The 13,844-nt window shown below is 50.5% G+C and overlaps 1 protein-coding gene across 1 annotated transcript in view; it reads left to right on the forward strand.

Annotated features, from left to right (window-relative positions):
- Positions 1-13,844, forward strand: part of ATP12A (ATPase, H+/K+ transporting, nongastric, alpha polypeptide) — a 30,902-nt gene that overhangs the window by 5,726 nt on the left and 11,332 nt on the right. The window contains exons 3-12 of the mRNA XM_011999984.1: positions 1,060-1,263; positions 1,997-2,110; positions 3,089-3,223; positions 3,355-3,472; positions 3,727-3,995; positions 5,218-5,416; positions 5,570-5,679; positions 7,846-7,980; positions 12,051-12,243; positions 13,316-13,461. Coding sequence (XP_011855374.1) covers positions 1,162-1,263; positions 1,997-2,110; positions 3,089-3,223; positions 3,355-3,472; positions 3,727-3,995; positions 5,218-5,416; positions 5,570-5,679; positions 7,846-7,980; positions 12,051-12,243; positions 13,316-13,461 — 1,521 coding nt within the window. The 5' untranslated portion in view covers positions 1,060-1,161. The remainder of the gene's footprint in view (positions 1-1,059; positions 1,264-1,996; positions 2,111-3,088; positions 3,224-3,354; positions 3,473-3,726; positions 3,996-5,217; positions 5,417-5,569; positions 5,680-7,845; positions 7,981-12,050; positions 12,244-13,315; positions 13,462-13,844) is intronic.

Here is a 13,844-nt window from a genome sequence, read left to right on the forward strand (position 1 = left end):
TCACCTGAGGTCAGGAGTTTGAAACCAGCCTGGCCAACATGGTGAAACACTGTCTCTACTAAAAATATTTTTAAAGTTATCCAAGTGTGGTGGCGGGCACCTACAATCCCAGCTATGTGGGAGGCTGAGGCAGGAGAATCGCTTGAACCCAGGAGGAAGAGATTGCAGTGAGCCGAGATCGCACCATTGCTCTCCAGCCTGGCAAACAGAGTGAGACTCCATCTCAAAAAAAAAGGAAGACAGAGTCCTGGCCTTTAAGTAGCTTACAACATAATTAGGGAGAAGAGGTATCTACAGACTTGTCCACAAAGATCGTTTGTGGGGGAAATTCCTGTGAACATGCAGGGTTTCAAAGGTGAAGGTGCCTCATGGATGGCAGGTCCCCCAGGGCAGGGGCTGCTCACATGGGCTCAGGGCTTGGGTGGGATTTATGCCTGTCAAGATGAATGAGAATTTAGGCTGGATGTGTAGAAAGATAGAAAAGGAGGAGGCGTAAGGATGGAAACTAAAGCCACATGCTGTCTATGCAGGGTTCCAGAAGTTTCCCTATTTCCTGGGGAGTTACTGCATTGCTCTTAGCCCTGTGACCAGCTTCTTCATTCCAAGTGTCCTCCTTCATCAAATTACTCCTCTCGCTGGATAAATCTCTAAGAAACTAAAACCCCTTAGCAGAGCAGAGTGCGGTAGCTCTGGACCCAGTCACCACGTTGAAACCGGTCGCTACCATTGATTGACAGGCCAGGTTCCTCGGGCTGGTTACATAATTTTTCTCTGCGAATGAGGAGACCGAGGAATAATGGCTCCTGCCTCAAGGGTCATTTTAAAGACTAAATGAGTGAATATACAGAGCACAGTGCCTGGCTATGAAGCATTACAGTCTTTCAGAGAAAGCTGGGCAGCTGGAGAGGTGAGGCACGGTCCGCTTTTCTCAAGACCTTCTTTGGGCACGTTAATGCCTCACCCCAAGCCGCACAACTATGCAGCCCAACCCCTGAGGGAGGAGGACGGTCTCATTCGTGTTTGTTTTGGTTGTGCATGTGCTTTGTTTGGCTTTCCCAGGGTCTCTCCAGCACCAGAGCCGCCGAGCTCCTGGCCCGGGATGGGCCCAACTCCCTCACCCCTCCCAAGCAGACGCCTGAGATCGTCAAGTTCCTCAAGCAGATGGTGGGGGGGTTCTCTGTCCTCCTGTGGGTGGGCGCCTTTCTCTGTTGGATTGCATTTGGGATTGAGTACTCCAGCAACAAGTCTGCATCCCTGAACAACGTAAGGCTCTGGGGTGGCCCCTCCTGGTTTTGCTGGCAGAGCCATCCAGTGCGGCCTCGGAGGCACAGCTGAGGGCTGGATGCCACTGCTTAGGTGTGGGAAAGTCAGGCATTTCCCCAGCTGGAAAACAGGAATTTGATCTGGCTTTCTGATGCTCCAGAGGCAGTGTGGGAATGAAAAGGGATACACAACACACCTTGAATTTTTAAGGGGGAGAAAATCTGCATCCATGTGAAGTAGTTTGGGGCTCTGTCTCCCCCAGGCTAACCTCTCCCTTTAACACGGAGAGCGACTGTGCCTGCCAAGACATGGGTACCAAATCCACAAAACTGAACTGGCCAACATGATGCCAAGAGACAGAAGTCAGAGGCAATGGGCCACGTGTCATGGGGTTGGATTGACACGAAATGTGCAGAACAGGCACATCCTTGCAAGCAGGAACCAGATCGGTGATGCCAGGGCATGGGACAGGAGCAGGGAGTGACAGCAGAGGGGCCGGGGGGATCTCCAGGCAGGGTGGAGATGTCTGAGGCTGCGGTGGAGGGTGGCTGCATGGCTCTGTAAACTTAAAAAATCAGTAAGCTGTGCACTTAACATGGGCAAATTTTGTGGCCTGTAAACTACACCAGGGCATAACCGCCAGCGTTGCACCCGCCCATGGAGAGCTCTAGCCCCAGGGCCTGTCTCCTTCCCACTGCTGGTTTCTTTGACTGACGCCCTCCTCCTCAACCAGGTGTACTTGGGCTCTGTGCTTGTCCTGGTGGTCATTTTCACGGGGATCTTTGCTTATTACCAAGAGGCAAAAAGCACCAACATCATGTCCAGCTTCAAAAAGATGATCCCTCAGGTGAGTGGCAGCCACCCGTCCTCTGGCCTCTGGTGACTCCCAGGTGAGGAAGCCTCAGCTGAGAGGGGCACAGGGCGCTGAGGGCCAAGTGTTCCCACTTCCGTCCCTGTCAGAGCCATCGTGGGTGAATTAACCCATCTGTCGGAACCCCAGTTCCTCACAGGGTTTTGGTGGTCAAATGAGGTACCACCCAGGGCAGTGCTGGTCAGCGCATGGCATCTTCTGTTCCTGCTCCTCAGTGTTTGTGGACAGTCGCTCTGGGTTCCAGAAGGGACCTGCGGAAGGTCCGGGAGTGTTCCTTCACGGGCAGCCAAGGAGACCAGCCTGCAGTTGTTTATCTGTGACCATGTTTGGGTCACATGTTTGCTACTGAGCCCCAGAATGCAATCGGTGGGGAAGCCCAGTGCTCCCCTCTTCCCCAAAGACCCCTGTCAGGTGTCCGCACTGTCTCTGGCCCAGAGAACTGCAGGCTGGAGGAGAGATTCTGGGTGGAAAAGATGCCTCTTGCCAAGCTTGAAGCAGGAGATCACCTCGTTCAAGTTTCCCTGACCCTCGCAAGATTATCAGCCTCCCCAGTCCCACCCTCAGTGCTCTGCCCCGACGCCCAGCCAGGATGGCTCACCCTTAACGGTCTCCTTTTCTAGGAGGCCCAGGACTCTGGCTTGGCCAGATCTGGCCAACAGTGACTCTTCTGTTCCAAGAAAATCTCCGTGAGCTCAAGGAAAACTAGTTCTTAGAGTCTCCAGGCCTCGGGTGAAGCAGTCTTCTGTTTCATTCTTGCTATTCTGACAGCCTCAGGCTCCAGCCGAATGCTGTGTCCACAGGGCCAGGTGCAGGCTGCCTAACAGCATGGACTCAACAGTGACAGTGACCAGGAAGTTCCAAGGCCTCTGTCCTGGGGTTTGGTGCGGCACAGATGGGGAGGAGGGCCGGTGTCCCTCCAGGGTCTGAGGCGTCTGTCATGGTTTTCTTCTGTAGCAAGCTCTGGTCATCCGCGATTCCGAGAAGAAGACCATCCCTTCAGAGCAGCTGGTGGTGGGGGACATTGTGGAGGTCAAAGGAGGAGACCAGATCCCCGCAGACATCAGGGTGCTGTCTTCTCAGGGGTGCCGGGTAAGCAGCAGGGGGCACCCACCCCAAGGACCATGTTCCAAACCCGCTGGCTCTGTGGTCTTTCCCAGCATCAGTATAAGAGGCGGGGAATGAGGTACCCAGCTGTGAACCATTCTCAACGTTCCTTCTAGGTGGATAACTCGTCTCTCACGGGGGAATCTGAGCCCCAGCCCCGCTCCTCTGAGTTTACCCATGAAAACCCCCTGGAAACGAAGAACATCTGCTTCTATTCCACAACGTGTCTGGAAGGTAAAAGGCCTCTGGCTCTCAGCCCACATGTCCACCTGTGTCCCTTCTCCCTCCTGGGCTCTCAGATCTGTCCTTTGCCTGTTACAAAGCTCATCCCAGAGGAAGCATGGAACTGAAGGGCCTAGAGGATGATGCGTGGCCTGTGGAATGTGGTGTGCCTATTGACTGTGCCAGCCGCCAGAGAGGGCTGCAAGCTGGCTGCACACCCCTCCTAGCTGAGGACCCCTGGAATAAAACGTCTACTTGCCCCGTAGGCACCATCACCGGCATGGTCATCAACACGGGTGACCGCACCATCATTGGCCATATCGCCTCTTTGGCCTCAGGAGTTGGAAATGAGAAGACGCCCATTGCCATTGAGATCGAGCACTTCGTTCACATTGTGGCAGGAGTGGCTGTCTCCATCGGCATCCTTTTCTTCATCATCGCAGTGTCCATGAATTATCGAGTCCTGGATTCCATCATCTTCCTCATTGGCATCATTGTGGCCAATGTGCCCGAGGGCCTCCTGGCCACGGTCACTGTGAGTCCATGCTGTTAGACGGCCTGCACCCGGCCCTGTGGACATAGCGTTGGTACTGGGGAGGCGCCCACACAAACTGCAATCTCCCCCAAGTCCAGAGCACCACGCCCTCCCCGCCAGGGACAACCATGGAACATTCTGAATAGACTGTTTCTTACGGAGAAAGAAACAGTTTTGTAAAAAAAAATGGCTGTATTTTTAATATTTGACTGTGTTTTCCATGAAAACGTTATGCTTTCAATCTGCAGTTCACGTAGCTTACACTGCCCCTTAAGATCTGGATAAGACAGGCTCCACCATTCACAGATTTTCTGGAAGCCTGATGCCTTCCCCACGTTTCTTTGGCAGTTTCTACAACTTAGGCATTTAGGCACGTTGCCATACTCCACTGACCTCTCTTAGGAAAAAAAAAAATTCCTCTCATTTTTCCTGCCGAGGACTCCAGCCCTTTCCTGGCCAACCCTAGACCCAGCTCTGGCTCTGCGTGTATGGCCTATGTCATTCAGTCCCGACACAAGAGCCCCTCCTCCTCAGTCTCTGCCATGGGGGTCCCACGGGGTAGGAGAGGACAGGATTCATGTTTCCGGTTTTGTGACTACATGATCATTGGCCTGCTGTTGTCCTGACCAAAGAAAAGAGAAGTTTTTGAAGTCCAGGTCTCTTCTGACTCCAGGAGATAGTAATTTGGGGAAATGGGAGCCAAAAGAACCCTTTGAGATCTGGGGGTTTAAAAGGATCTTTAAAATATGGAGCTTTTAAAAATGAAAAGCTCATTTTTTGTGTTGTTTCAACACAAAAGCTGATGAATTCCCCAAAGCCATAAGTGTGTCCTTTGGGACAACTGGCAACATGCACCAGCCAGTCTCTGGAGCACACTCCTGCTTAGGGACCACAGGTGGTGTCGTGGTTGTATGTGGGCACCAGCCACAGCAGCGTTGTCTGTGTTGCTGCCCGTGGGTCCCTTGTTTTCTTCAAGTCATGAAGGAACAAGAAAAGTGTCTCGTATTTAATCTTTAAAAAAGGATTGTGGCATAGAGGGCTGGCTCTTGGTGGCATGTAAGCCACCAGGTCAATTTAGCTGTGCCAGCAATCACACCTCTCCCCTAAAACTAGTCCAGCTGTCTCCTAAAATTCAATCACAGCTGACATTGGCTATTTCTGTATTATTGGACCTGAGTTCACATGAGGATTTTTCCCAAAGCGTCCTTCCTTCTCCTGCTAGGTGACCCTGTCGCTGACAGCAAAACGGATGGCCAAGAAGAACTGCCTGGTGAAGAACCTGGAGGCTGTGGAGACCCTCGGCTCCACCTCCATCATCTGCTCAGACAAGACCGGGACGCTGACCCAGAACAGGATGACAGTGGCCCATCTGTGGTTCGACAATCAGATCTTTGTGGCTGACACCAGTGAAAACCATTCAAGTAAGTCCTATGGAGAGCTTGGTCTGGTCAGAGCTGTGGACTCCGTCCTGGGGCTGAGCTGAGCACGCAGCAGGGTCTGTAGCCGGAGGATTGCTGGACTCACGGACGACCAGCCCAACCCACAGCAGCCACTGTTCTTTCTCTGTCTTCCAGGCCAGGTCTTTGACCAAAGCTCTAGGACTTGGGCCTCCTTATCCAAGATAATAACATTGTGTAACCGAGCCGAGTTCAAGCCAGGACAGGAAAATGTCCCCATCATGAAGGTAATGCTTCTGCAGCACTCGGTCTTAAATCACAGCCAGTTTGGGTCACTTGCTGGGGTCTGATTGTGTGCTTGATTTCATCTCTCCAGTTGCATAAAGTTTGTCCAGTGCTTGCAAGAGCAAGCTGGACTTACAAGACATACAGAAAGTTTTCTTCATGCACACTAGCTTTGAGAATACAAAGATGCTTAAAAGGTTTCAGAATATTGCTTTAGGGTCTTTAGAAAAGTCTGGAAATGAGGCCGGGCGCGGTGGCTCAAGCCTGTAATCCCAGCACTTTGGGAGGCCGAGACGGGCGGATCACGAGGTCAGGAGATCGAGACCATCCTGGCTGACACGGTGAAACCCCGTCTCTACTAAAAAATATGAAAACTTAGCCAGGCGAGGTGGCGGGCGCCTGTAGTCCCAGCTACTCGGGAGGCTGAGGCAGGAGAATGGCGTAAACCCGGGAGGCGGAGCTTGCAGTGAGCTGAGATCCGGCCACTGCACTCCAGCCTGGGCGACAGAGCGAGACTCCCTAAAAAAAAAAAAAAAAAAAAGAAAATTCTGGAAATGAATGCACCTCTAAGTTACTTTCTTGACTTTTCTGCCAGCTAAGTGGATGTAATCAAAGTTCCTTTTAATATACATGCCATTCATGGAAATTTAAAATGTGATTGGATAAAAATAGAAGGACTCCTGTTAACTAGAATATGGCTGCAGACAAAGCTCTAGGGGTCCTGGAATATCGGAACATACAAAAAACTCTCCCCCTCCTGCCCTCTCCTCCTTCCCTTTCTCCCTTTTCCTCTCCGTCTCGATGAGTCACTGAATCTCTGTTCTCCTGGCTTTTCTATTTGCCATCTGTTTCCTTCCCTGACTCTTTTTCTTTCTTACTTTTTGTTTGTTTGTTTGCTTTTCCCTCCGTCAGGCAGTTCATTAATGCTCTTTTTGGCCAATTGCTTCTTTGTCAATATCTTCCAAATCTTTTTTTTTTTTTTTTGAGACGGAGTCTCGCTCTGTCGCCCAGGCTGGAGTGCAGTGGCCGGATCTCAGCTCACTGCAAGCTCCGCCTCCCGGGTTTACGCCATTCTCCTGCCTCAGCCTCCCGAGTAGCTGGGACTACAGGCGCCGCCACCTTGCCTGGCTAGTTTTTTGTATTTTTTAGTAGAGACGGGGTTTCACCGTGTCAGCCAGGATGGTCTCGATCTCCTGACCTCGTGATCCGCCCGTCTCGGCCTCCCAAAGTGCTGGGATTACAGGCTTGAGCCACCGCCCCCTGCCATTCCAAATCTTTATGTCCAGTTCTAATTTCTTACCTCAGCTCCAACCTGGATCTCTGGCTGGCTGTGTGCTTCCACTAGGAAGCTGCACAAATCATGCTCGTTTACTTCCACCCGTACCCAGCCTAGCTGCACATCAATGCCTTGCCCTAATTTTCTAATTTTCTATGCTACAACCATTCTATTTGTCACTGGGCCAGAACATTTGGAAGTCATCTTTGACTTTATCCTTTCCTTATATCCAGTGAGTCACCAAGTTCTATCATTCTTGCTTCAAAATATACGTAACTTTACCTTTTATCAGCAGTACCTTGCATCTAAATAGCTGTATCAACCTCTTAATTGATTGAAATTAAGCCTCCTTGATTCCAGTTTATCCCTCCTGGAGTCTTTCTCAAATGCCACTAATTTTCCCTAAATGGTGCTTTTTATATTCACTTAACTTTGTTCAAAATCTTTCTGTACTTCCCTGTGCTCTGCTTCTCAAGTCTAGACCTCAGGCTACCCTTCAGGGCCCACCAGGTCTTTCCCCGCCCTCCACATCCAATGAACGCTCACAGAGGAGCCTGCACCTCACGTCCCTGCACCTGCGTCCTGGTTTCTAGAAGGCTTTCTTCTCTGTGTATTGGTAACCCACCTGTCTATCAAGATCTAGTTCGTAGCTGCTTGTTTCCACGAAATCTTCAGTCCTCACAGAGATCCAGCTTCTCCAAACATCCCTAATGCCAGTAGGTGGCACCATTGTTTGCACGCGTACCACTGTCCTGTGGCCCTCCCTGATCACGTGATAATGTCTCTCCAGCTAGATGGTAATGGGATCAGGAGGTGTGTCTTGGGTCCTGCGTTGAGGGCATGTTGGTTCATTAAATATGTGCTGCAAATATTTTTCTTCTTTGATTCCCAGAAAGCTGTGATTGGAGATGCCTCAGAAACTGCTCTTTTAAAATTCTCAGAGGTCATTTTGGGTGATGTGATGGAAATTAGAAAAAGAAACCGCAAAGTAGCTGAAATCCCTTTTAACTCTACTAATAAATTTCAGGTGAGTTTTTCCTCACACCTGGCAATCTCTGTTACTGGCAGCATGACCTTTCTACTTGCATGTATCCTTTGCTTACCTCATATTTTGAAGGATACCTGACTTCAAAGACAGCCGTCAGGGATACAGCACCCGGGCATCTGGTCCCCTAGGTCAAGCTACTTGCTGGCCTCCTTCCTAGCCCTGAAACAGGGCAGAAAAAGAAAGAAAAGCAAGGACGTCATCAGGACTTGGCTGCATCTATGAATGAGCCATCTTTGTCACAGGCACACACACTCTCTCTCACACACACACGCGCGCGCGTGCGCACACACACACATGCACACACTCACACGACCACTAGCAGGTACCTTCTGCCGCGAGGAGCAGCAGCCACACTCCAAAGCATGAATGCAGGTGGGCAGCGGGGAGGCGGAACACCCGCTCCTCACACCTCTAGTGCATCAGGCCCTTGACCTACACGGCCTCGTTCCATGTTCGCATCCGGCCTGTGAGGTAGGACTGACGAATCCTGACTCATAGAGGAGGAAGCAGGCCCTTAAAAAGTGTTGAGAGGCCAGAATTGCACAGCACCCGGTGTTGCCAAGGCTGACACCAAGTCCACGATTCTCCCACCATCACACAGACGGAGTGTGGCACAGTTCAGGCCATGGGAGCAAGCCCTGCCCTTTGGGGAGACCACTGAGCGGCCCCTCAGCTGCCAGCCCCGTCGCTCTCCGGGGCCATCCCCTGTGCTGTGGGTGGGGGTCTCCTTTGCGTCCCCTGCTCAGGTAGAAGATGACCATCCTTGCTTGGTTATCTCAGCATGCGGGGCTGACGAACAGTCAGCCGTCACAGCCTCCCCATGTTAACACAAATGACAGTTGGAAGCCCCAGGTCCCCATGCAGATGGGATTTTCCACAGAGCCCATGCTGAAAGCAGGATCTGGACTTGAGCTTTGCACAATAGTCAAGTATAGAAATAGAATAACCACAACTGTATGTGTGGAGATTTCTGCTGATTATCCACCCATCTTAGTACGGATGGAATTTAGGGTTAGAGAAGAACTCTTTTTTTTTTTTTTTTTTTGAGAAGGAGTTTCACTCTTGTCACCCAGGCTGGAGTGCAGTGGTGTGATATCGGCTCACTGCAACCTCCACCTCCCAGGTATAAGCAATTCTCCTGCCTCGGCCTCCTGAGTAGATGGGATTACAGGCATGCACCCCCTTGCCCAGCTAATTTTTTGTATTTTTAGTAGAGACAGAGTTTCACCATGCTGGCCGGGCTGGTCCCTGACACCCTGACCTCAGGTGATCCATCCACCTTGGCCTCCCAGAGTACTGGGATTACAGGTGTGAGCCACCAAGCCCAGCCTAGAGAAGAACTCTTGTGTTGTGAACGTCTTCTTTGTGGATAGTGAGCCAACAAAGAATCACAGTTAGCTAAATAGACAACCAGAAACGTATAATGTAAAATACTCGAGCCAAGAAATCACATCTCTTATGTAAAACGTAAGTAAAAATAGAGGGGGTAACGGTCCTAAAAGACTGTTTTAGGACGACTATTATTATACTAGCAATGCTAGTAATAATAGGAGCTGTTCTGTGCTAATTTCCACACGTATTAAATCATTCATTCTCACGATGACGCTGTGGGGTGGGTAGAGGATGAGGAAGTTGAGGTGCCGTGCATCCGTGCATAGTGTGAAGATGGGGTTCGATGATGCCTCCATCAGCAGCAGGACTCGGAACCCTGCTGAAGCTCCGTCAGGGAGATAAAGCAGGTTCCATGAGGCCTCGTGTGCAAGTTGGAGGAGAAAGTGGCTACATAGAGTGGGACTACAAAGGGGAGAGGGGCCTGTGTGAGTCCCTGCTGAAGAGGTCGAAGGTGCTGTCTGGATGCTGTTAGGGTCATTTTATGTCTACACATGAGCAGTGCTCAGCCTCACCTGGACTTCACATGTCATGGCCTTGGAAGGAGACATCTCTGCTGGAAGGAAAGAAAATGGAAAGCCTATATCTTATTGATTAGAATAGTGATCAATACTGTGATGCTCCAAACACACTGGTCCGTTAAGACATTTAAAACGTTTATGGCAAATTGGAAAATGTTTTAAAAAGTTTTATATAACGGTGAATGTATTTCATTTAAAAGATTATCCTTTGTAGCCTCCATGATTAAGGGCAGGGACTCTGAAGCCTGCTAGCCTGGGCTCAAATCCCAGCTCAGCCACCAGATAGCCACCTATTGCTCAGTGACCCTGAGTGAAGCACTGAACCTCTGTGCCTCAGTTTCCTCCTTTGTAAAAGGGAATAATAATAGTACCCATGGCCTTAAAGTTGTTTTGAAGACAAATGAGTCGATGTGGACAGCACTTAGAACAGTGCCTGGCACGTGGTACACACCATAAAAGTGTTTTATATTATCCCTGTGTTTTAAATGTAAAAAGCCTTATCTTGGCCGGGTACAGTGGCTCACACCTGTAATCACAGCACTTTGGGAGACCGAGGAAGGCAGATTGCTTGAGCCCAGGAGTTCAGGAGCAGCCTGGGCAAAATACCAAGACCTTATCTCTACAAAAAAACAAAAAACGAAATTAACTGGGCATGGTGGCACATGCCTGTAGTCCGAGCTACTTGGGAGGCTGAGGTGGGAGGATTGCTTGAACCTGGGAGGTCGAGGCTGCAGTGAATTGTGATCTCGTCACTGCACTCCAGCCTGGGTGACAGAGCCCCGTCTCAAAAAACAAAAAACAAACAAACAAAAAAAAAAAAATGAAGAGAGAAAAAGAAAAGGCCGATGTTTTAGAAAGCGATAGTGATAATAGACGGGAGGATTTTTGTTTGGTTTGGGTTTTGTTGGTTGGTTGGTTTTCTCAATGTCTTTACTTGATCATTAAGAAAAGAAGTTGGCCGGGCGAGTGGCTCAAGCCTGTAATCCCAGCACTTTGGGAGGCCGAGACGGGCGGATCACGAGGTCAGGAGATGGAGACCATCCTGGCGAACACGGTGAAACCCCGTCTCTACTAAAAATAATACAAAAAAATTAGCCGGGTGCGGTGGCAGCGCCTGTGGTCACAGCTACTCGGGAGGCTGAGGCAGGAGAATGGCGTGAACCCGGGGGGCGGAGCTTGCAGTGAACCAAGATGGCGCCGCTCACTCCAGCCCGGGCCACAGAGCGAGACTCCGTCTCAAAAAAAAAAAAAAAAAAAAAGAAAAGAAAAGAAGGAGCAGCAGCTGGTAACCCTATTTGCCCTATGCTGCTTCTTTTTGTACTCATCTTTGCACTTACCTTTGAACCCAAAAGTCTATGAAATACTGATTTGTAAAGAACTGTTAGACCCAAAATTGGAACACTTTTTCTTTGCCATGTATTTTCTCCCAGACACTCCAGCTTCCTGAGATTCCTCTTGAGTGCTTAGAAGAGTAAGGGCTAGATAAGAGTTAGTCCTTTTATTCTTGTATATCGATTTTTTTGCATATCTTATTAGGATGGATCTAGAAGTAGAATTGCTGGGTCAAGAGCATTCCTATTAAAATGGAGACGTCTGTGACTCGGCTGTCTTCCTCAAACACTATACGTGAAAGTGGCCACTTCCTCACACCGCCATTTTCTATGACATCCAAGCAGGAAAACTGGGCGGACAATGAGGTGAAGAGGGGCAGGAATCCTGCCGCCTCCTGCCCTCCTGAGCTCAGAGTAGTTTGGGTCTGAAAGATGGCTGCTCCCCACAGAGAGGTAGAGGAGGTGAGATGCAGAGACTCGCAGCCCCCTAACTCTCACGGGCACCCTGGGAGATCTTGTTCAAGGCACAAGATTTCACACGCTGACGGCCACATCTAGCCTGCCTAAAGCGGCCAGTTTTGCTTGAAAGATGAGCTTCACTTACTGCAGATTCCAACCCAGGGTGCCCCACTCTGGGCTGGGGCCAAGTCTAGAGCTCTTCGTCTTACTTGGCCACAGAAAGAAAAAGGGTGGAACATGCAGAGGATGCCATTGTTCCTCCTCCTCCTTTACATTTAATGGACCAGTAGAGAAGAAGGAATGCGTTTCACCTGTCTGTAAGTAACACGCTCTGTTCATTCCTTCCCAGCTCTCCATCCACGAGACGGATGACCCCCACGACAAGCGCTTCCTCATGGTGATGAAGGGGGCCCCTGAGCGCATCCTAGAGAAATGCAGCACCATCATGATCAGTGGCGAGGAGCACCCACTGGATGAGAGCACCGCCAAGGCCTTCCACACGGCCTACATGGAGCTGGGCGGGCTGGGCGAGCGTGTGCTGGGTGAGTGCGGCGGCAGGGTCCTGCCCATCACCTGGTGGGCACAGGGATGAGGCAGGCACCTTGGGGACCTGTGACCTCGCCGAGTGGCCATGGCATCCACGTGAAGCATGTAAAGGAGAACGTGATAAGCAGGATGGGAAAAAGGAGAGGATGCTGTGTGACAGCACCAAGCAGGGTGAGGTGGCCTCCAGAGAGGCGAGCTCAGGGAAGACTTTATGGAAGGAGTTAAATTTCAAACTGGGCCTTAAGTGACTGCATTTGACGGGAGATGGGGAAAGTTTCCAGGGCCCAGGGAACAGCATAGGCCAAGCACAGAGGCAGAACAGCGTGGGGCACAGGGGGTGCTGCCAGCAGGTGAGACGGCACCGTCACGGAAACAGGGCTCAAGGACTAGATTGGAGATGATGAGACGGAGGTCTTGAACATGTGGGTGAGGAGCCAGGTTTCGTCCTGCAGTCAGTGGAGAGCACCGAGGGCTGTGCCACCAGAGTGAGCCGGGCAGTAACGGGCTGGGGAAGACTTTGTGGAAGGAGTTAAATTTCTTTTAGGAGGCAGTTGCCCTTGTTCAGGCAAAAGGGATGGGAATTTGATCAGGGTGATGGGAATGGGAAGGAGAGATCAGGGGCAAGAGAGTTCATAGAGGTAGAATTGGTAAGACTTAGAACCAATTAGAGGAGGATAGTCAGTTTAAAAATGATTAAGCTTCCCATTTAGCGACTAGGAAGAGAGGGATGCCAGTGATGCAGACAAAGTGTCAGGAGGGAAGAAACCTTAGAAATGCAACCACGGGGGGAGGACCCAATGGGGGTGCCTGTAGTGTTGTCAAAGGGGACAGCACCCGGGCTGGTGGAATGGTGCCCCATCAGGACCACAGAATGACAATTCAAGGAAACAGAAGTGTATGGTTGATGATCCAGCTCATTAAACACCATGGAAGCCCTCAGCAATATAGATGCAATCTGTGGAATGTGTGTTTCTAGAGGCTACTAGAGTTGGCAAAGCAGATAAAGTAACCCACAGCACCGGGTACTCTACACGGGACTGACGCCCACTTGTGTTTGACCTCTCAAAGCCTGCTCCACTGACGTTTGCAAAGCAGTGGGCCAGGCTGAAAATAAACTGGATGTGAAAGCTGATCACACGATCTTGGAGGTCCCACCAGACACAAGAGTCCCTTCCACCTCAGCCCATGAGAGGCTGATGCCTTCTGAGAAAAGGGTGGCTCAGCCCCATTCCTGCTGGCCTTTCTTTTGGGCTTATCTTGATCTAACACTGAACTTTGTGCCCCTCCCCTGAAGCCCCTTGTTTCTTCACATGCTGTTTTCTCTGATGAAAATGGCCTTCCTACCTCCACCCTCCCTTTTTACCCTAGAAATCATCTGTGCCCCTCTCAGGGTTCAGCTTGCATGTGACCTCCTCGGGGAAGTCTGTCTTGACCCTCCAGGGGTCAGGACGCAGCTAAAGTGTGTCTCTGCCCTGAGACGGGCCCTGTGCTCGATCCCTTTAACTCTGTGCCCTACTAAGCTTCAGAAGTGGAGACTGTGTACGCCCGAGAACTTGGCAATATAGCAAGATATATTTCTTTTTTTTTTTTTTTTTTT

This window comes from Mandrillus leucophaeus, unplaced genomic scaffold, assembly GCF_000951045.1.
Source record: "Mandrillus leucophaeus isolate KB7577 unplaced genomic scaffold, Mleu.le_1.0 Scaffold61, whole genome shotgun sequence".
Taxonomy (NCBI): Eukaryota; Metazoa; Chordata; class Mammalia; order Primates; family Cercopithecidae; genus Mandrillus; species Mandrillus leucophaeus.